This window comes from Caenorhabditis elegans, chromosome III, assembly GCF_000002985.6.
Source record: "Caenorhabditis elegans chromosome III".
NCBI classification, from domain to species: domain Eukaryota; kingdom Metazoa; phylum Nematoda; class Chromadorea; order Rhabditida; family Rhabditidae; genus Caenorhabditis; species Caenorhabditis elegans.
Window position 1 is genome coordinate 7,860,378 of NC_003281.10, and position 19,980 is coordinate 7,880,357.

The 19,980-nt window shown below is 33.3% G+C and overlaps 6 protein-coding genes across 6 annotated transcripts; 3 read left to right on the forward strand and 3 right to left on the reverse strand.

Annotated features, from left to right (window-relative positions):
* Positions 1 to 88: 88 nt before the first annotated feature.
* Positions 89 to 608, reverse strand: cuc-1 (Copper transport protein ATOX1). Its single transcript, NM_066306.9, has 3 exons — positions 554 to 608; positions 402 to 474; positions 89 to 355 (listed from the first exon to the last, which is right to left on the reverse strand). Exons 1-3 carry the CDS (start codon positions 560 to 562, stop codon positions 228 to 230), a joined length of 210 nt encoding a protein of 69 aa, NP_498707.1. The 5' UTR covers positions 563 to 608; the 3' UTR covers positions 89 to 227.
* Positions 609 to 1,692: 1,084 nt separating this feature from the next.
* Positions 1,693 to 2,197, forward strand: snr-5 (putative small nuclear ribonucleoprotein F). The gene is made up of 3 exons (NM_066307.7): positions 1,693 to 1,791; positions 1,842 to 1,944; positions 2,052 to 2,197. The coding sequence occupies exons 1-3, from the start codon at positions 1,695 to 1,697 to the stop codon at positions 2,107 to 2,109; spliced, it is 258 nt and encodes an 85-aa protein (NP_498708.1). The 5' UTR covers positions 1,693 to 1,694; the 3' UTR covers positions 2,110 to 2,197.
* Positions 2,198 to 2,202: 5 nt separating this feature from the next.
* Positions 2,203 to 4,911, reverse strand: slc-17.3 (putative transporter slc-17.3). The gene is made up of 12 exons (NM_066308.5): positions 4,739 to 4,911; positions 4,478 to 4,527; positions 4,280 to 4,423; positions 4,160 to 4,234; positions 3,881 to 4,114; positions 3,658 to 3,835; positions 3,408 to 3,541; positions 3,082 to 3,234; positions 2,900 to 3,032; positions 2,765 to 2,855; positions 2,563 to 2,716; positions 2,203 to 2,510 (listed from the first exon to the last, which is right to left on the reverse strand). Exons 1-12 carry the CDS (start codon positions 4,752 to 4,754, stop codon positions 2,265 to 2,267), a joined length of 1,608 nt encoding a protein of 535 aa, NP_498709.2. The 5' UTR covers positions 4,755 to 4,911; the 3' UTR covers positions 2,203 to 2,264.
* A 1,200-nt stretch (positions 4,912 to 6,111) lies between these two features.
* cup-4 (Acetylcholine receptor-like protein cup-4) lies at positions 6,112 to 8,360 on the forward strand. Its single transcript, NM_066309.6, has 7 exons — positions 6,112 to 6,303; positions 6,357 to 6,547; positions 6,860 to 6,969; positions 7,014 to 7,258; positions 7,477 to 7,688; positions 7,840 to 8,164; positions 8,210 to 8,360. The coding sequence occupies exons 1-7, from the start codon at positions 6,192 to 6,194 to the stop codon at positions 8,314 to 8,316; spliced, it is 1,302 nt and encodes a 433-aa protein (NP_498710.2). The 5' UTR covers positions 6,112 to 6,191; the 3' UTR covers positions 8,317 to 8,360.
* A 5,043-nt stretch (positions 8,361 to 13,403) lies between these two features.
* On the forward strand, positions 13,404 to 16,817 carry tyr-1 (Putative tyrosinase-like protein tyr-1). Its single transcript, NM_066310.7, has 10 exons — positions 13,404 to 13,506; positions 13,666 to 13,850; positions 14,286 to 14,356; positions 14,407 to 14,876; positions 14,926 to 15,116; positions 15,163 to 15,250; positions 15,391 to 15,623; positions 15,747 to 15,845; positions 15,893 to 16,022; positions 16,244 to 16,817. Exons 1-10 carry the CDS (start codon positions 13,410 to 13,412, stop codon positions 16,483 to 16,485), a joined length of 1,806 nt encoding a protein of 601 aa, NP_498711.1. The 5' UTR covers positions 13,404 to 13,409; the 3' UTR covers positions 16,486 to 16,817.
* sup-18 (Iodotyrosine dehalogenase 1 homolog) lies at positions 16,799 to 18,525 on the reverse strand. Its single transcript, NM_066311.6, has 9 exons — positions 18,439 to 18,525; positions 18,256 to 18,381; positions 18,114 to 18,209; positions 17,991 to 18,068; positions 17,771 to 17,921; positions 17,602 to 17,725; positions 17,264 to 17,363; positions 17,031 to 17,213; positions 16,799 to 16,984 (listed from the first exon to the last, which is right to left on the reverse strand). Exons 1-9 carry the CDS (start codon positions 18,460 to 18,462, stop codon positions 16,889 to 16,891), a joined length of 978 nt encoding a protein of 325 aa, NP_498712.3. The 5' UTR covers positions 18,463 to 18,525; the 3' UTR covers positions 16,799 to 16,888.
* Positions 18,526 to 19,980: the final 1,455 nt, after the last annotated feature.

Sequence of the window (19,980 nt, forward strand, 5' to 3'; positions counted from 1 at the left end):
CAATGCATGAAAAGGTGTTTACATTTGAAACCTTCTATTTCGGTTAAAAGAACTCGAATGAAATATTGCATCAGAAAATCTATAGTTTAGAAAATGCGTTTATTTTTAGAATAGGACAATTTTACAAGCAAGAGTCATAAATTAATACAAAAATTACAGAAATGTCAAAAAATAACGATATTCACAACCATTCGGATAGAAATTAAAGAGACAATCAAAAGGGTCATTTATTGTAGTTGCTTGATCTCTTTTCCTGTTTTCTTCAGAGCTTCAAGTACATCAGATGCTGGTAAATCAGTTGTAACTGTGATTTTCTTGGTTTCCACGTTAATATCGTCAATTTTGATTTTGTCTTCTGTAGAATAATAGGATTAATTTGATTAACAAAAAGTAAACCAAACCTCCAAGCTTTCCTAGAACTTTTCGCGCAGCATTTGCACAGCCATTGCATGTCATGCCCATTTCGAAAACGTACTGAAAATGTTCAAATTATTTTTTTTTTCACAAATATGAGAATATTTAATTGTAATTTGTAAAAAGTTAAATAATTTACCTGTGTCATGATATTTGTTGAGTCAGAAATCTGGAAACTCTGCTTCTGCTTGCCTGAAAAACGTTAATTTGAATGATTGGAATTAGTACAGTCGAAAAGAAATGAACAAAGAGACGCAAAATGGAGAGACAGTGATAGGGCGACTCGTGGTCAATGCTTTATCTCTGAGAATTTGCATCATTCGACATTTTTTGATCAAGTTTTCAAGAAACTGCGATAATTAAAAAAGGAACTATTGAGATGGGACAACTCGAATGGTTTAAGCAACTTTTAAATGTTTTCCAGTTTTTTTTTTTACTTTTTGGAAAAATTTATGGAAAAATGAGAAAGAAGCTTAGAAACAGGATAAAGACACCAAATGACGTCACAGCTTTGCATTAATGCATCTTCTCTATTTTCTCGGCGTCTCACTCATCTTCTACTTTGAAACGAGCGTTTTTATGGGGTGAGAAAATTATCGATTTTAAGGGTGATCAGTTAAAGAGAAAAATAAAGACGATAACATTTTGATGGAGCCTGTTAAATGTTGTGAATTGGAAGAAATAGAGCCTTATATAAAGAACTGTTTTATCATCTACAGTAGTCCGAAAGCCATTTAGCAGGATATTCGAGGCTGAAGAGAAGTTAACTATATTTAGATAGCATAACTTATTAAAACTCAAAAAGTACAAGGACATTGAAAAAGCGGAAAATACAAATACTCAGTTTAAATTAACTAAAAAACCAAAACCCACATCTTTTTCATGCATGATGCATGGGTATGATTAATTTTATGTCGTCAAGTATGGTGTCGCATACGCAGTCTGCAGTATGTCGTATTATCTGATGCTAGCGCAACTTTCGAAAATTCAAGGTTCTTTTTTCATTTTTATGGAGGATTTCGCAGCGTTTTAACCTTTTTAAATGTGTTTTGTTGAGTTTATGTTTATTAAAACAACTTTGTCACTATTAGAAAATAGATACATCTTTCCATCTCACTGAAAAAACCGTCAGATGGGTTTTAAACTTCTTAAATTGTTCAAACATAACAATTGTGATTCGGAAACGCTTTGAATGTATTTTTATTGCTTAAATTACTTGTGTCCTTCACTATTTTCGATATCCCTCGTTTCAAAATATATTATTTAAAAATATTTCAGAAATGTCCGCAGTTCAACCAGTGAACCCAAAACCGTTCCTCAACAGTCTCACCGGAAAGTTTGTCGTTTGCAAACTGAAGTGGGGAATGGAGTACAAAGGTTTGTATTGACATAATGAAATATTTCACCAAAAGCGCCAAATGTTTAAGGTGTCCTTGTTGCTGTCGACTCCTACATGAATCTGCAGCTGGCTCACGCCGAGGAGTACATTGACGGAAACAGTCAAGGAAATCTCGGAGAGATTCTTATCCGGTTGGTGCATTTTTTAAAAGAAAAAATTCAAGCCGTAGAAACTAAAGTTATTACAATCTTATGCACATTTATATCGTAGTAAATCTTGAAAAATGTTCTAACTTTAGATGCAACAACGTTCTCTACGTGGGAGGCGTGGACGGAGAAAACGAGACGAGTGCCTAAATTCTTCAAACCCTTCTCAACAATTGATCTTATGTTCACAAGTTTTCTGTCTTTTTCGCACATTCTTAATCAATAAATTATAATTATCTTATTAAAGAAGTTTTTAAAATATTTATTAAATGAAAAAAAAAATCATCAGCAAATTATGTAAATTATCAAAGACACAGCGAATCCTCTTTCACCAACGTGGCGCTCATTTCATTTTTGACATCTACTTCTTCAACAACTACAATACCATTCTCAATTGTCTTCAGCTTCTCTTTCTCATTCATCTCCTGATCATCCTCAACTTTAGCCCAATCTTGTAATTCTCCTGATCCGAATAACAAGAATATTGAACCAGAGAAAATATGTGCCAGTGAGCATCCTATGAAGATATTCTGCCACTCCGCAGCGGTTCCCTAAGAATATGGATAGCAAGTAGATTTGTCAAAAATCTCTAAAATAGCTTACGTCTTTTCTGAACATGCTCATGACTGCAGGAGTTGTCAATCTACCAATCATTGCAACAAACATTGAAATTGCAGACATGGTTGCAGTATATTGTGGTGCCAAACTGAGTAGTGATGTGTAAAATCCACTCACAAATGTTCCCATTGAGCTATACCTGAAGACTTTAAATTTGGAAAAGTCGCTGAAAAGTATCGAAACTCACATTAAACAGAAGAAAATAAGGCCAGTTGTTGGATTAGAGCAATCGACAAAGAATGCAAGTAAAATAAGTGAGAAGGAACTCCCAAAACTTGCTGAAATAAATACTATTTCTGGAAACTTGCAAAAATCAACTGACCAACACCATGTGATACCTTTACAGCTTTAGTATTACTGAGAATCTTATTTTCTTTTAATTTATCTATTCCAATACCCCAAACAACTTTGAATATCATATTGAAGATGTTGGGAATTGCAGTAAATGTACCATTCTGAAATGATTACAAATAAAAAATAATATTGAAATGTTGAGTGTCTTACAGCAATAACGCCCAAATGTAGAACTTCTTTGAAATATGAAGGCAAGTAAATTTGAAATAGTGTCATGAAAAGATTGACAAAGAAATGACATTGAAGTTGACCAAGAAATGCAGGAGAAGTTAGAATTTTAGAGTATGGAATCGAACGGGTTTTCTGAAAGTTTCAGAATAACATGATATGATTTTTATTCTAAAACTAGAGTGCTAAAACGTTTTCCTGTATGAGAAGATACTTTAATTTTTTTATTTTGTATTTTGTCTCGAAGTTATTTGGATTTCGAATTATTTACTACGGTAAGTACATTCCCAAAAAAATTTGTTACTCACTTCGGACTTGTGCACTTTCTTTACCACATTTGCCAATAAGTACTCTTTCTCCTTCTTTGTCATCATTTTTACTTTTGCCGGATGACTAGATGCTGTGAAGAACCAGAGAATCGACCATCCAGTAGCAAATATTCCTGGAAATAATTTAATATAATATGAAATCCAGGAAAAGTTGTCTGAATAAAAGTTTGAAGATTATTTAGGTAGAAAAATCCCGACAAAACTTAAGTTTTCAATTCCCTACACATACCAGCAAAATAAAAAGTAGCTGGCCATCCCAAATCAGATGCACAAACCGCTGCTACCATAGGACTTCCTGCAGCTGATGCAATTTGATTACCTAATGTAAAAATTGATAAAGCTGTGCTCTTTTCTGAGCTGGGAAACCAATTCCCAATAATTGCATTGTTCGTAGGAAATACAAAACCCTGGAACTTTCATAAGTATTTATTCTGCAACTGATCACATTGTACCTCTCCTAACCCCATTCCAATTCTTGCCAGGAAAACTGAAAAATATCCGAAATGTGTCGCCAAAAAAGGAGTTATTACGGTAACCAAAATGTAAAGGGCTACAGAAATTTGAAGTACGTGACGTGGAGAAAAGCGCTCAATGAAGAACATTGAAGGGAGTACTGTAATAAGTGATCCCCAAAATGTTCCAGAAAATATAAGATTTTGTTCGTAGCTGTTCCATACCAATTCACCCTGAAATTAGAATATACCAGATTCAAATAAGTAAAACAATTGTACCCCATAATCAACAACAACTTTCTTTTGCCCATCTTCATCCATCAAACCACATTGACCATTAGATCCCAAATTAATCTGAAAACAATACATACAAAATAAATCTGAATTCGTTTCACAAACCTCCTCTATAATAGAAATTTCAGAGACATTTGAATTTCCGGCCAATTTAATTTCATTTTCCACTGCTAAAGCAGTAGAATTAACCATACAAGTCATTGTCAGTGCAAAATGAATTCTCATAAAAGTTGTGCAGAAAAATCCGATCTGGAAAGAAAAAGTTACCAAAATTTTTGGCATATTGGTAAAAGTAATACTCACCATACATAGTAGAACAATATGAAGCCGCCGGGAAAATGGGTGAAATAAAGCTAAAATTGGGTAAAAGGTTTTTGAAGGAAGCATACAATGATTACATACAACTCGGAAGAGTTGTCAATTCATTGGGATATTTGATTGTCGAATTCGACGGGAATAAACTGCTTAATTTTAAAATCAGTTGGAAAAATTTTAGAAAAATTCTCACGAAGGACATTCCTCTTTTCAAAAAACGATCGAATTATGGCAGAAAATACAACTTACGGAATTTTTTTGCCATTTTGAAATGAGATTATAGAATTTATACGAATATTGAGATCAATAGGTTTATAAAAACTTTTTTACGAAATATATAAAATTTTCAACAAAAAACGAGTCAGTCACAACTTTCTCTGACCTGAAACACTCATTCTTCATAAATTCTTCAAATTGATTGTGCTCTTTGTGAGTAAATTCATCATTTTTTGATTATTTAAGAAACTAACGATTATTGTCAATGTAGTTTAAGAAATTTCAGTTCAAATGATAAGAAAATGATTTTTTCAGGTGGCTTGGATGTAGTCGTGTTTTATTATTTTTAAAGATTTTCTTGTATCTTTTGCAGAACAGTTTATTCTGAACCTTAAAAAATCGGGATGTACCTCCTCGTCCTTTCAATTTGTGTAAATCATCGAATGGTTGTAGTGAACAAGTCGATTTTTTCAATTCTCATTTTCTTATCAGCGATCTTTGAACAATGACATGATCAATTCCAAAAGCAGAAACTCTGTCCCGAAAGGAAAACTGAATTGCTTTTTATGATGAGCATTTGTGAACTACTCATGTTATGTAAAGAACGTTGAAAGATATATAATAACTCCCTATATTGTGATCTTTCACAGATGCTGGGAACGGATGGTAGTACCACAAAGATGTGATCGCATAATCGTATGGCCAATTCCACCAATGAATCTTGCATTCAACAGTATTATTCCTGATGATAAACTGACTTTCCACATTGGATTGTTAGAGTTGAAATATACCCATCAAAAAGAGATCGTAAAGAAGTGTGATTTACCAGGATAATTAATCTTGTTTGAAATTAATTTATTGAAAAATAAAGTATGTCGTTCATTGATTCTTGCCGTTTCAACAAAGTACGTAAGCGCACATAGTTTTATAGTTTCATGGTTTCATAATTTCAGCTACATTTCTAGAGCAAACACTTTCCAAAATATTATTGCACACCGTGGGGAACGGCGGAGAAGTGTCTAGATTTTTTGAGGGAAAAAATTTCTTCATACCACAGTAAAAATTAGTTTTTTGCTAATATTTTTTGTGTTTTTTTTTCAAAAATTTCACTCAATAGTTGCCGAAATATCGAATTTCCGATAATTTTCGATCAGCCCTACCCATGCTAGGCATTTCAAATGTTTTTTGAAATACCAATTTTAAAAAGTACAAAAAAACTTTCATGTATATTTTTGATCGATTTCTGGTTCCAGCTTCCACTAGTGTTAATTTCATATCGTCTCTCAGTTTCCAACAAGACCATAAAATTGAGCATCAAGTTACTAAAAGTTGAAATGTGATACTTATCAATTGAACTGAATCAATACATAAACAGTTAATAAACAATGAAAATAATAAACAATTGGAAGCGACACCCACTCAATTCATTCAAACTTATTAGCTGAATACTTTTATTTTTTTTAGAAAAAGTAAAGGTATCAGTGAAATGAAAATTATAATATTTGTTTGTTTTATATTGATTTTTTATCTTCCCATTCAAAAAAAGCATGTGAATTCTCAACAACAAGGAATTGATTCGGATGATGGAGATGCTGAGTGTAAGTTTTTTTTTATTGAAAATATTTTTTCACGAAACTTCCAAATTTTGCAGCGTTTTTCAACAAATCTTACTCCGAGCACCAAAGTGCATTGGAACAGAAAATATTTCGTGGATATAATCCAAAAAATCGTCCAATGAAAAATGCATCATTTCCTACAATTGTTGATGTTCATTGGCATATCATCCACGTGTCAATTAATCAAAGAGAGCAGACAATGACAGTTCATGGACATATTTATATGGTTAGTTAAAGAAAAAAAAAGATTGGTACAAATTGTGTAAATAATCTTTTTAATTGTGTCTGTCTAACTTGAAAGTTTAACGTTTTCGGCAGCTTTTGAAACTTCTTGCTACAAAAATGTGCGCGGTGTGTCAGAAGTTTGAATCTCGCTAATTTGATTTTCGCACTTAAGCAAAAAAAGCAGAATGGTGAATGAAGATTTTGAAAAATTCAAAAAATTGAGTTTTTAATTATGATATTCGGTCATATTATTCCGGTCTGAAAAATTTTCATTCATTCAATAACAACTATCATAGAAAAATAAACATTTCAGAGATGGTTCGACGAATTTCTCGTCTGGGATCCAAAAGATTTCAACAATATTCAATACGCAAGAGTAAAAAAATGGCAGGTATGGCAGCCGAAGATAAAAGTTTCCAACAGGTAATCTACTCGTTATCGATTAAAAATTCAAAAGGCTTTTTCAGTGCATCCGGTCTGGGATCGGCGTTTGATTTCTCCACAAGTGCTCATGTCATAATTCAAATGATGGGGAAAGATAGAGCAAAAGTTGAAATGTATCCAACATTCTCAATCAAAGTCGGATGCGCATTTGATTTTACCGACTATCCATACGATTTGAATAAGTGTGCAATCAATTTGTTTTCAACATCAACAATGGCTGATGTACAACTTCAGAATTTATATGCCATCCCACCAACACTGAGTTTTGGTTCGTGAGATTTTTAGAACAAACAGATCAAAATACTTTTGGGGGGGGGGCTTAAAAAAATTTCCAAAAAACTCTCACAAGACTTGATTTTGGCCGCGACCAAATTGCCTTATACAAGTTTGAAACGAGACAAAAAACAACGCGATTATTTTCATGAGGTTAAAGTGAACAATGTAGTTCCAGAAAAATTCAAACATAATACGGTCTTACAATTTCAGGCTGGGAAGAACAAAAAATGAAGCGAATAATATCGGATTTCAAAATCCAAAACGTCTCAAGCTCAGCACTTTACTACACAAACGGAAACATCACTTCATCGGCCCCAATTACTGGATTTGATCTGGGCTCTACTTGGTCTATGCTGGCAGTTACTGTCAGTTTTGTACGGCATTCCCCTTTGTTTGAAGCGGCAGTTGTGACACCGTGTATAGTAAGTCTTCAAGCTTTTTGGATAATTTTTAAAGGTTTTAAAATAATTAGAAACTTTTGGACCAAACATTTTTGAATTTATTTTTACACTAGATAAAGCTTGAGATATATAAATCCAGAGTTTCCAAATATAATTTTCAAATAAATTTCAGGTAGTAGCATCTCTAATATCCATGACGTTCTTTATCGATTCGCTATCTTCAACATTTCTCTTGATGATGCTTCATTTTTATGTTCAACTGATATTCCTCCATGATCTGGTAGAAAAACTTCCTTTATCGGTTTCTGAAATTCCATTTTGCATTAAATTGATTGGAATTCTTATGTATACAAACGGTTTAACTCTTGTACTCCATTCGTCTTTGCTATGTGGCAGCTATTACAAGTGCCCAGTTCCACAGCAACTCAACAAAATATTTGTGATTGAAGAATACATTCCTAATACGTTCAAGGAAAAGGTTCAGATTAAAAAAGAAGGTGAGTTACTGAAACACTAATTCTCTATAAAAAAATAGTTTGTAGAAAGCAACAAAAGCTGGAGAGATCTCATGAAACTGATCAGACCAATTATTGGGTTCGTTCTAATCATCCTGCTTATTTGTATGTTTTTCGTTTGCCTTTTATTGTGATTTTGGATGAAAATTGAGAATAAACGTTAATAATTTAAAATGAAGTGCGTTCCCGATTTGCGTAACTGTGTGAAGTTTCTGACTAACTCAGAAGATCCGCTGGTAGAACATTAATTCCATGAAACTGCCAAGTGCTATACGTTTTTTTTGGATAAACTTGATAGAATCTGAAATACTCAAGAGTGTTTCTCCATTTCCTCAAACTGTTCCAGATTATCATTCTGGCAGGACAAGTCATGACGTTTAAATCAGTTCAATTCAAAAAGGAAGAAGACACTGACTTGTTTTTTGAAATGTTAGAAGTAAAAATCAGTACGAAAACCAGTTTTATTGATGATGTTCTTCTTGTATTTTTTGATGATCATACCCTCAATTTGGTTGGTGTTTGCCTTTTTATTTTGCTTATTTGATCACATCATTGGCCTTTTCGACACAATTTTGACAAATTCGGAGTTACAGGAAATACACGAAAAAATAAATGAAGATATTACGGGAATGAGACTTTTGATAAACCAGATTTTTTAGAAATTAGCCATGGAATTTGATTGTCAGGAAGAACTTTTCGGCAAGGAATGGCTTTCTGCTTATACCAAACTTGTCATTCTAAATAATAAGTTAACTTTGGCCTAGAAAAATTTATCTGAATAAAAAATTTTTAAAATTTAAATTTCCAAACTGTTCAGAAAATAGTACTCCTGTTAAAACAACACAATCAAAACACAATCAAAACACAAAACAACACAATCAACAACAACAACACAATCACAATCAAAAAACAACACATTTGAACATGACAAATAATTTGTTTCCTCTTGTATTGTTAACCTTGGCCCTAATTATCTGTAAATGAACTATTTTTGGTTTGAAATCGATTACAAGTAAAGTATCAAAAGTTTGTCTTTCTAGATATTTGTAAAACAACTTGATGTTTTCCTGTACTATAGTCATCACAAAACGCTTCAGTTTGACCTCACAGCTGTTTTCAAGCAGGTTTTCAAAAAAGAAAATAACAGTCCAAGAGATCCTTATCTGCGTATTTATCCAAAAATAAGTAGTCTCACATATTGCACGTCAACAATTGTTTGCTATCTCTTGTAAAAGCTATGCATCTTGTGGAAGATTTTTTAAAGCGTAATACTTCTGAATTTTTAAAATGCAATATCCTATCAAAAATTCTGTTGGTCCCACTCTAAAAAGCTTTATAGTTCAAGAATCTGTTCTTTTGACCACAAGAAGCAGTTATCATGGCATTTACCAGCAGCTTTTAACTGTTTCAATGCCACCCAAAGTGTAAAACACTGACCCCTTTTCCTTCTTTCCCGTATCATTTAAAAAATCAGACGAATTTCACGAACCCGTACTATCAATCAAACAACTACTACAGCTTTTTCTCATTTTTATCGTCGGACATTCACCACCAAAAAAAGGTTAGAGACATACTGTTTTCACTCAAATTGGCATAGAAAAACATTTCGAAAACACACACATTTAGATGGGAAAATATTTGATAAAACAAGGGAGAAGCAGGAGACAAGAATGTTACAAAAAACGTAATACAAATACAGTATTACACATTTTTCGAACGAAAAAATACAAAAATATAAATTGCCCCAATTTCAGCCTATTTATTTCGATGGAACAGGCCCCCTTTTTCATTTTGTAAACTTTTTGTTTTGCTTTATGTTGTTTTTACTATTTAAATTGAATTAAAACCTAATTAGTTTTTTATTTCCGTTTTAATGTTTTACCAAATCAAAAAATTTTCTAATTTACTCTAAAATAGTTATTCCAATTTTTTTCGCTACAGCTGATATTTTTCTGCAAACTACCATTATTATAATTATTTCCTGAGCAGTCAGGTTTTTTTTTCGACCAAATTTTGATTGTGAGGTTCATTCTTGAGTGTTTGTAAAGTTTACAAATAAGTTTAAAAAACCTAAAATGATTTTCTACCTCTTCTCATGATAATGTTTGAAATATTGCTTATTTTCAAATGATCTAAAAAAATTTGAAGTTTAGGACAGTTTCATCGAAAAGTTTTCGATTTTTGGGTAGGAAGCATCTGAAAAACTCGATTTTTAAGCTCATTTTTTGAAGGAACTAAATGGAAAAGATATAGTGATTTTGATGAAAAATGAAACTGTCCTAAACTTCAGATATTTAGATCATTTGAAAATTAAAAAAAAAACCGACACCCTTGGTAGTAGTGTTTTTGAGATATTTCCCACAAGTTTTATTTTTAAGATATTTGTTTTAAAATTTTAATTTAAAATAAATCTTGCCCGAACCATGAATCATACATTTTTACTGCTTCTGACAGTTCAAAAGTCACAATTAATTGGCGTGGCATTACTAATTAATTTTTACACAAATATGTTCGCTAGTGGTCCAATTGTGACGGTATGTGAATGTATGTTTACTAAAAATGAGGTTATGAATGAAATTTTAAACTGAAAACAGCAGAAAGACATTTAGGCTTCAATCTGAAAATAGTTATCTATTTCAATTATTCGACACTTTCAGGAACCATCTTTTTTTTGGGAGAACGTCTTTTTGAGGTAAATTAGCATCTCAAATTACTTCAAAACCATTCCTTGGTACTTACACGGAATTTAACTTTTAACATCATGTGACAAGAGAAAAACAGTCTAAAAGTGCACTAGACATACGTTGTCAATTACACAAAAAGATAAGACTCCGCCCACTCTTATAACTGACCTCCAAAGTAGAAGTCAGAGGTCATCAAAATGATAGTGACCCAGCAGTTCTTATTAATTTTTCATTTTTGTCAAGTATCATAGTTTGATTTCAAAACCAAGGGATTTCTAAAAATATTCTTGTTATTTTCTCACTGTCGAAGTTTGTTCGTTTACTGAATTTGTAAAAAAAAAAAGTAAAATGTAGGTGAAGGTTGTGTCGTATCACTAGAAATTGATGCATATCTTTTATCAAACACGAACTTCCGATTTTTCTGCAAAAATGCTATCCTGATTTTGATTTTATCCACATACAAACTTTTTCATGTTCCGTTCAAGATTAAAATTTTGAAAAGCAATCCACAGTAGTTTCCCTTACTCGTTCTGGATGTTTTGTTTTGGTTTAGTTCCGGTTTTCATTGGATAATTTGAACTCCCTCTCTTTTTCCCCACATCGCCATACCACTACATCAACACCCACAATAGTTTTTTGCTTCGAAAACTGAAAGAGTAACCAGGTTTGTAACCGACCGGTTCGAGACCCAGTGGGCATTTCTTTTTTTGCGATTTCATAGATTTTATAAAATACTAATTACTATTCCCAAATGGAATTACTAAAAGGCGAAAGTGGTCATTTTGTCGCTGCCCGATCACCTTGAACTTTGAATTTTATTTGTTTTTCTCAAAATTTCTCGCATTTTTTTCGGCATGTTTTTCTATATAATTCGTGACTTTTGCGGATTGATACTTTAAGACTACAAGGTTAGAAAGAAGAGAAAAATGTTATTTAAAAATCACCTAATTTCCAAAAATCTAACAATAGAGAAAGTTCATGAAAGACTAATTTAGAAGAAGGCTTGATCAGGCTAAATGATAAGGCTCAGGTATGTAATAGTTCAGGTTAAGCTTGAAAACTTGAAAACTTCAAAATAACAAGAAAAGGTTCTAAATTTACACTCAGCCTTCTTGACGAGTCATGTTTTAGTTAACACCTCAAATTTCGATCAGAAATTTTTCAGTACCTGTATGTAGAATTGTTCCAAAATCTTTTTTTTTGTGGGTTTTTGATTTTGTAGGATGCTTAATAATTAGGTGATCATTCTGGAAGTTTTTTTCAATTTTTAATATTCTGAAAAAGTCTGAAAACATTCTTGCACAGCTATTTAAACTTCAGGCTTACATCTTTTTTCCAAAAAAGAAAAGATTTTAAAGAAAATGTTGAGCATAGCATAGCAAAGCTAGTTTTTGACCTAAATAAAATTAAGAGTTGCTCGCGGTACTTTTTCAAATATTTTTGAACTCTGAAAAAAAAAATTCTGAAATTCATATCTGCAAGGTTTCCCTAGTTGACCTACTAGACATTTGACTATTTACTGACTCATTCTATGTAATTGTTTCTAGGCCGTGATCGTCGCGCAATCATCAAATTGACGTCAATCTTTTCACGAATTCTATCCGTTTTTTTCTTCAAATTTTAGGGTTTTCTCGAGGTGATCTTATCATTTTTTTTTTCTCTTGAATCTTTCCTCGCAACCATCATGTGTTCGCCAAACAATTGGCTCCACCCCCTCCGACGCGTGAACTTTCGAAACTGAATTGAATCAACAATTAGCATCTGAACGAGGAATCCCAAAGAAACCGGCAAAATTTAATAAAATAGCGCAAAATTAAGAGAGGGTGGACAGAGAAATGAGCTATTTTTGTAGTTTTGAGGTAGAAGGTGTAAATAAAAAGAATACGCAATCGAGACGCACGAAGGTCAATTCGAATGGAATTTCTTATACTGTCTCCCAATATTGTATACACTCTCGTTTTTCACTTTTAGCTAGAAGAGAAAAGTGGGAGGCAATGGTCAGAATTGGAAATTCTGAATTATTCGGTCACTTTTTCAAATCATGGTAGAAGGTTTTGAGAGATTTTTTTAAAATGAATACCTAAAAATCTAGGACTACTTTCAGCACTTTCAGTAGCATTCTGTCAACTTTTCAACTTCGACTACCAAACTTTTGTGGAACATTGTTTACTTTCAGTCTAACGTTGCCAACTTTCTCTCTAACTTTGAAAGCTTCCCGTCTCTAGTTGTGAACTTTCTGTAGCACATTGCTTAGCCTATTTGAAAGGACAATCGTTTTAGTAGAATATAGTTGAGATATCAAAATGTACAGATAATGATTTTTTAATCAAGTTGTATTTCTTGTTGTCTATTTTCATTCCTTGTCAACATTCTTACATAAAAATCAATCACTAAACATTTTACCAGAAGGTCAAACCAAATTTTCACCAGAAATGATTTTTTGGAGAACATTACCAAGTTCGGATTTTTTATTTGGTTCCTCATGGTCATCCTCGTCATCTATTTTTATTTTATGCTCTCAAAAGATCCCTTTTCAGACAAAAATGGGTCGGCTTCGTGCCTTCCTTTTGTTTTCCGGCACACTGGCAGTTATTAGCACAGTACATGCCGACTTTAATTGCTCACAGGCTCCTGATTCAGGTAGGGTATTCAGAATACTTTTGCAAAAAATAAATTGACTATTTTATAAGTTTCTTAATGTTTCTCACAACTAGGTTTAAAAGTATAAAAAATTTAGAAAACATAAAACAATTACCAATTCCTTTCCTTTTCAAAAAACAAAGAATAAAAAATTTTCAGACATGGTCCAAACATGCCATATGCTCCAAGAATGGGACAGTGCTGCACGGAAGGCAATTAGAAAACGGCAGGCATTCAATGCAGGTGCTCCAGGAGTTCAGGGGTTTTCTCCATCAAATCCACCACGATTTGCTCCATCAGCTCAAGGATGCATGAATATAGCATGCATCTGTCCGTATATGGGGGTTTGTTTGAATGTTACTTTCATTTTTACTACTTGGCATTTGTTTTCAACTTCTTGTCTAGTCTGTCTAGGCTCAAAAAATATTACCTTGATTCCGAAGTTGCTGAAGTTCGTTCAAGCTATCCTCAAGATAAACCTAAGTTTAATCTTACTCTTGTCAAAATTAGTTCCTAAATAATTTTCTTTAGATCAAACTTGGGCAAAATTTAGGTTTGTCTTAAACCTAATTTTGGCAAATTCTGAATCAAGTTAATATTTTTTATACCACTTGTTCAAAAAGTTTGTACCAAGTGCGAAGTAACTGTGCATTTTAAACTATTTAAATCGTACATTCCTCGCGCCATTATACTTCTGGCAATCTAAGATGTTTCCAAGAAGAAATGTTCAAGACAAAATGCTTGAAAAACAAAAATAAAACAAAATTTAAAAATTCTAGGGACGAATGGCAAATGGATGTATCCTACCAAATGGGCAACCTTACTTAATGGCATATAGAAAAGAGTATAGGTATTACATATTTCATCTAATTTACAAAAAATTTACAAACAAAATTTTAGAATGATGTCAGATAACGAACGACAACGGTGGCACAATGCCCTAATACAATTGAAACGTTCAGGAGAATACGATCGTCTTTCAGTAATGCATCGACAAGTTGGCTCAGCCTCCGGAGCTCATTCCGGTCCAGGCTTCCTTGTCTGGCATAGAGAATACATGAAAAGAATGGAAATTGCTCTTAGAATGATTGATCCAGGAATATCTATGCCATATTGGGATTCTGTTCTAGAATCATATCTTCCCGATCCAAGAGACTCTATTATGTTTGGACCACAATTTATGGGAATGACTGATGCTTCTGGTCAATTGGTTAGTGGTCCATTTGCTGGATTCAGAACACTTGAAGGAAGGCCTAATATTATTAGAAGAATGGCTACTGAAGGGAAAATGTTCACTGAACAAAATATTAATAATTTGATGGCACAAAATGATTTGGTTAGCGTAATGGCTTTCACTGCTCCACAAGGAGGTAATCTATTTATTTATCGAATTTTACTTAAAATTTTGAAATATTGCAGGATGCCCATTCCGTCCCTATTTTGGAGCGCTTGAGTATACTCATGCATCAATTCATTTATGGATGGGCGGAGACATGAAACCACCATCAACATCTGCAAATGACCCAGTCTTCTTCCTCCATCACACATTTGTCGATTTTATTTGGGAAATGTGGAGACAAAATCACCAGAATAGATTTGCAAGAGAAAATGTTCGTTAAAGTTATGAAAAATTACTGTAAAAAGATTTATTTTCAGCAATATCCACCAGACATTGCCGCTTGTGCCAATTCTCAACACTTCAGTTATGCTCAAATGAGACCTTGGGATAAAATTAATCGTGATGGTAAGTTTGCTCTATTATGCTGTCTGGAAAGTCTACTGGAAAGTGTGAATTAATTGACTAGCATACTAAAACAACGATTCCAGATTATTTTTAACTTTGTAAAAAATTTGAAAGTGTAAAAAGTTTCCAATTTTCTTCAGGTCTCTCGAATGCCTACACTGATAATTTGTATCACTATGCTCCTCGTCCAACGTGTAACCGTAATAATGCCAACTGCGGATCTCAATATCTGTTCTGTGATACACGTGGCAATCCACATTGCGTGGCAAAGGTGAAGCCAGGTGGTTTGTGCCGTGGATTCGAAGGATTAGATTCTTGTTACATGGGTACATGTGTTGCTGGATGGTGTAGAGGTGGACAACAGTTCCAACAGGTACGACAACTTTTTATGTAGCTTAAGTTTCAGATTTTTTGAACATGAATCCATACTTGATAAAAATTTCAATTATATACTTTTATACCCGTATTAAAAAAACTCAAACATTAATATTTTTAGCCAGCGCAAACCACTGCAGTGGCTACTGTTCAACAACCTCAGCAGCAGCCCCAGCAACAGCAACCACAGCAACAGAGACCAGCCACAACCCCACAATCTGTAAGCTAATCCTCACTGGAACACGTGCAAAATGTCTAATATTTCAGAATTGCTACAACGAAGATCCATGCTGTAATCAGTGGTCTCGTCAGAATGAGTGTCGAACAAATACAGTTTACATGAATAGATATTGTAGGAAATCTTGTGGATTGTGTCAGTCTAATGATAACAATAGAGGTGTGTTTTGAGTAGCAAAAATGGGATATTTTATAAAATCTCAACGAGCAGGTGTATCTAGAAATTCCCAGAGAGGCCTCCCCGTCTACCTAAAATGAAAACCTAGTTTCTAATAGTTAGTCTCAACTGGGTGGAATTACTTGAGTCAATTTTGAAATATTTTGCGTTTTATCATAATAATCGAAAACTTCCTATGTAATTATAAAACCAAATGAGTTCAGGATGTCATGATCGTCACATATCTTGTGCCTACTGGCGTGGACAGAACTTCTGTACCCGCCGTCGTCAATGGATGGCTGAAAATTGTCAAGCAACATGTGGATGGTGCAATATGAACGAAGCTCAATTATGTGCATCAGTTGCTCGTCAATCAAGAAGAGTTCGAAGAAATGCAAAGTTCTGGCTCACTGAGCCAGATGCAGATGACTTTGTTGATGATTTTATGCTTGATTATGGACGATAATCACTTTTCGAAATTTTTTAAAAATCTTTACTGAAAATTGTCATTTTCACCCAACCAATGTGTATCACATTCTCTCTACGTGTCGTTTTCCTTCCCAAAATCCTTCCGAACTTTCTTCAAAACAATTTCACACCTGCCGAAATCACAGTTGATCCGGGTTTTTGTACAAACTGATTTCCAACACCCCCTGCCCCTGATTTGTTTTCTTATTTTCCAAGAAAATTAATAAAATATGTTTGATCTTTTTTTAAAGCTTGTAACCTGCCCTTAATATAAACCAGTGTAACTATTAAAAATCGTACGAGTTTCTAATAAAAATAAACCCTGATTTTATTAAGAAAAATGAATTTCAAATGTTAAAAAATCTGAAAGGAACATGGGAGATGAAAAGTGAATGACAAAATCAATATAGTTTGGTGATATGTTCGACCGGTTTTCTTTTGAGATCTGGAACAAGCACGTCTTCTGACGCATAACCAAGAGGAAGTAGCAGTAGTATCTGCAATTAACCACTTGGATTGTACTATACTCTATCATCTGCTTACACTTTCATTCTCAGGCCTCCTCAATATTCTTGAAATATCGGGTCCTGCATTCAACGGTGACGTCACTACAGTACTCAATCCAACATTCTGAATTGCAGCCAAAAGGATGCCAACAGCAATTGATGTGCTTATTTGATTATAGTGGAATACCCGTTCTGTTTTACTATGCACGTCACGAAATATCTGAAAACCAGATGTTTGAGGATTGATTTTAAGATTGTTTTGAATCAAACCTCATGACAAACAATTAATAGATATGGAGCATCTGTAATGTATGGCCTCCGCCACGTGTCTTGTAATTGTGATACATCAACTACCCAAGAAGCTCCTTTTCTGGAAAGAAGTCTTTTAAAATCAGTTTTCGTAGATGAATTAGCCTCACAGTCCTTTCCCTGTATATTTACGATTTTTTGGCTTTTTTTTTGATTTGACTATTTTTTAAATAAAACCTTTTTATCACTGGACCGAACTTTCTACGTTTTAATAGTTACGGCTTTCATCTTTAAAGCACAACTTTTACCCAAAAATATGAGACTGGTTGAAGACCTGGCAAAGATGAAAAATAACTCACTTTCTAGAGACATAGTTATCCCGTTCGTCCGCTTCTAAGATTTTCCTGATCATTGTTTTAATTGAATCACTTGAAACAACACAAAACGTCCATGGTTGAAGATTTCCAACACTCGGAGATGTGCCTGAAAATGAGTGACTATAATTGTTATCATTTCTTTAGTTCTTACCAGCCGTTTTTAATAAATTTTGAATAACTTTTAATGGTACATCCCTTGAGCTGAACTGTCGACAACTTCTCCTCATCTTCATCTCTTCGTAGAAAATTTGAGAATTCCGAAGAGTGATGTCATCGTTTATCACTGGCATGCGGTATGGAATCTGAAAATAAAAATATTTTTTAGCGCTAAAGCTGAAGATTTCCCCAAATTTCATTAAAACTAAACAAACCATTCTCTCTCTGATGACATTTTCATGAAGATCTGTAAAAACCATTTCATCTCCAACATGTTTATCTGCAACTTCAACCTGAAAACATTCACTGTTTCATATATTAAAAACAAAAATAGTCACTTTTCGTTGTTTTGTTCTACTCTCCAACTGCTTCTCAACTCGTTTGTTCATTCGATGAAGTAGAGAAGCAACTTGGTAGATCACAAATAGAATTACCTGAAATCACAAATTTCAGCACATTATCTGATTTTGAAAAATTTACTCCTAATGTGAACAAGACATTTAGAACAGCTTCTGAAGAGTGTCCTTGATTTCCAAATGAGTTTAGCCATAATTTGATTGATTGTAAATCGATTAAAGGTTCTTTTCCCGTTGAATCTCCATAAGCCTGAATTATATTGCAAGGTTTTAGAGCAGTCTGAGGTTCAACAAAATAATTGAATACCTTATGATGTGTATGCTTCTTCATGCTCTTCTACTCCTGCCCATCGCCTCTTGTTTTTTGTATTTAACAGGGGTTTTCAATGATTCCTGGAAGTAACGAGTTTTATTGAAATTAGATAAAAAATTGCAGATGAAATTTTACTGAATAATATGACCAAGGGATTTAAATTGAACCCAATATGATAAAAACTTTCAATCTAAAAGTACGAGTCAAACGTGAGAGGGAAGAGATAGAACAATTAGAAAATGGGATGTCATTTGTCACTTCTTCTTCCGAAAAGCTATAGTCATGATGAAAAAAGAACGGAATATAATCGGTGCCAGATGTTGTTTGAGCCATGGAGAAACATATGTTGGAAAACTATGGATTACCATTTTTTTTTAATTCAGAAAAAACAATAATATATTGTAACTACACCAAATCTTGAGGCGCGTACACAAATGCATACGAATTTATAAGGATGGGTCTCCTAGTAGAAAAAAGTTTCTGATATCAGATTTTGCTATTTTCGGTGTCAATTAATACTATTAGGGAGTTTCTGTGTTTTTAAAGATTTTTTGTTAAAATAATAATCTCAATTTGACCAAAAAATCAAAACGTTCAAAATTTAAAAAACAACAATTTTTCGCTGTGAGACTTATCCGAATAAGTGAGTATTCGTTTCAGAAAATTGAAAAATTCCGGAAAAAAAAATTAAAATTACAATTTTCTAGGTAGTTTTTCAAATTGGCCGTGAAATATAAAGTTATGATGTTCCCATTAAACTACGAACGAAATGCGTCGAAGATCATTTGGAAGCTTTTGATCTTTTCACTATTTTCTGCACCTACTCTTTCATTTTATAGACATTTTAAAAAGCACTTTCGCACGGGTCTTCAAATAAACTAGAAGGCATGTACCTCTCTGTGCAAGATGAAAGTCTTTGGCCTTAACCTTTCATCGACTTATCAAAATGTATTTAATGTTAATTTCAAGAAAACATATCAGATGCAGTTTTTCTTAAACATAGTATATACGTTAATTCAATAGATTTTCAAAATATGAAAATAATTTTTGCTATTAAAGTGAGAAAATTGGCAAAGAGTACAACCATATGCAATACGAATAAGGCTACATGACCAAGATTTGGGTGGAGCCAACATTTTTTATATTTTTCGACTTCATACATGCATTCAAAATCATTCTGTAATTACCTATAGCTATATATAGGTCTGCTCAGAGTTGTATCATTATTTCAGACTAAACTAGGCTCCGCCCATTTTTTGTTTGAATTTCCATATCTATCAGATTTTTCAGTATTACAAACTCACAAAAATATTTTTGATGGGTACTGTACATAGGTGTGTTGAATAAAGTGACATACCATTGTAGAGGCACAATTTTCAAAAACACAGTAAAAAGGAAAAACGATTGCAGAACAAAAAACTTCCTAAAGTTCAAGTTTAATCTGGATGGAAAGTGTGACAAATTTCAATTGCGAAATCCGGTCAGATGTCAGATAAAAAGCAGATCAACCCAAAAAAAAGGTTTGAAATCGAAACC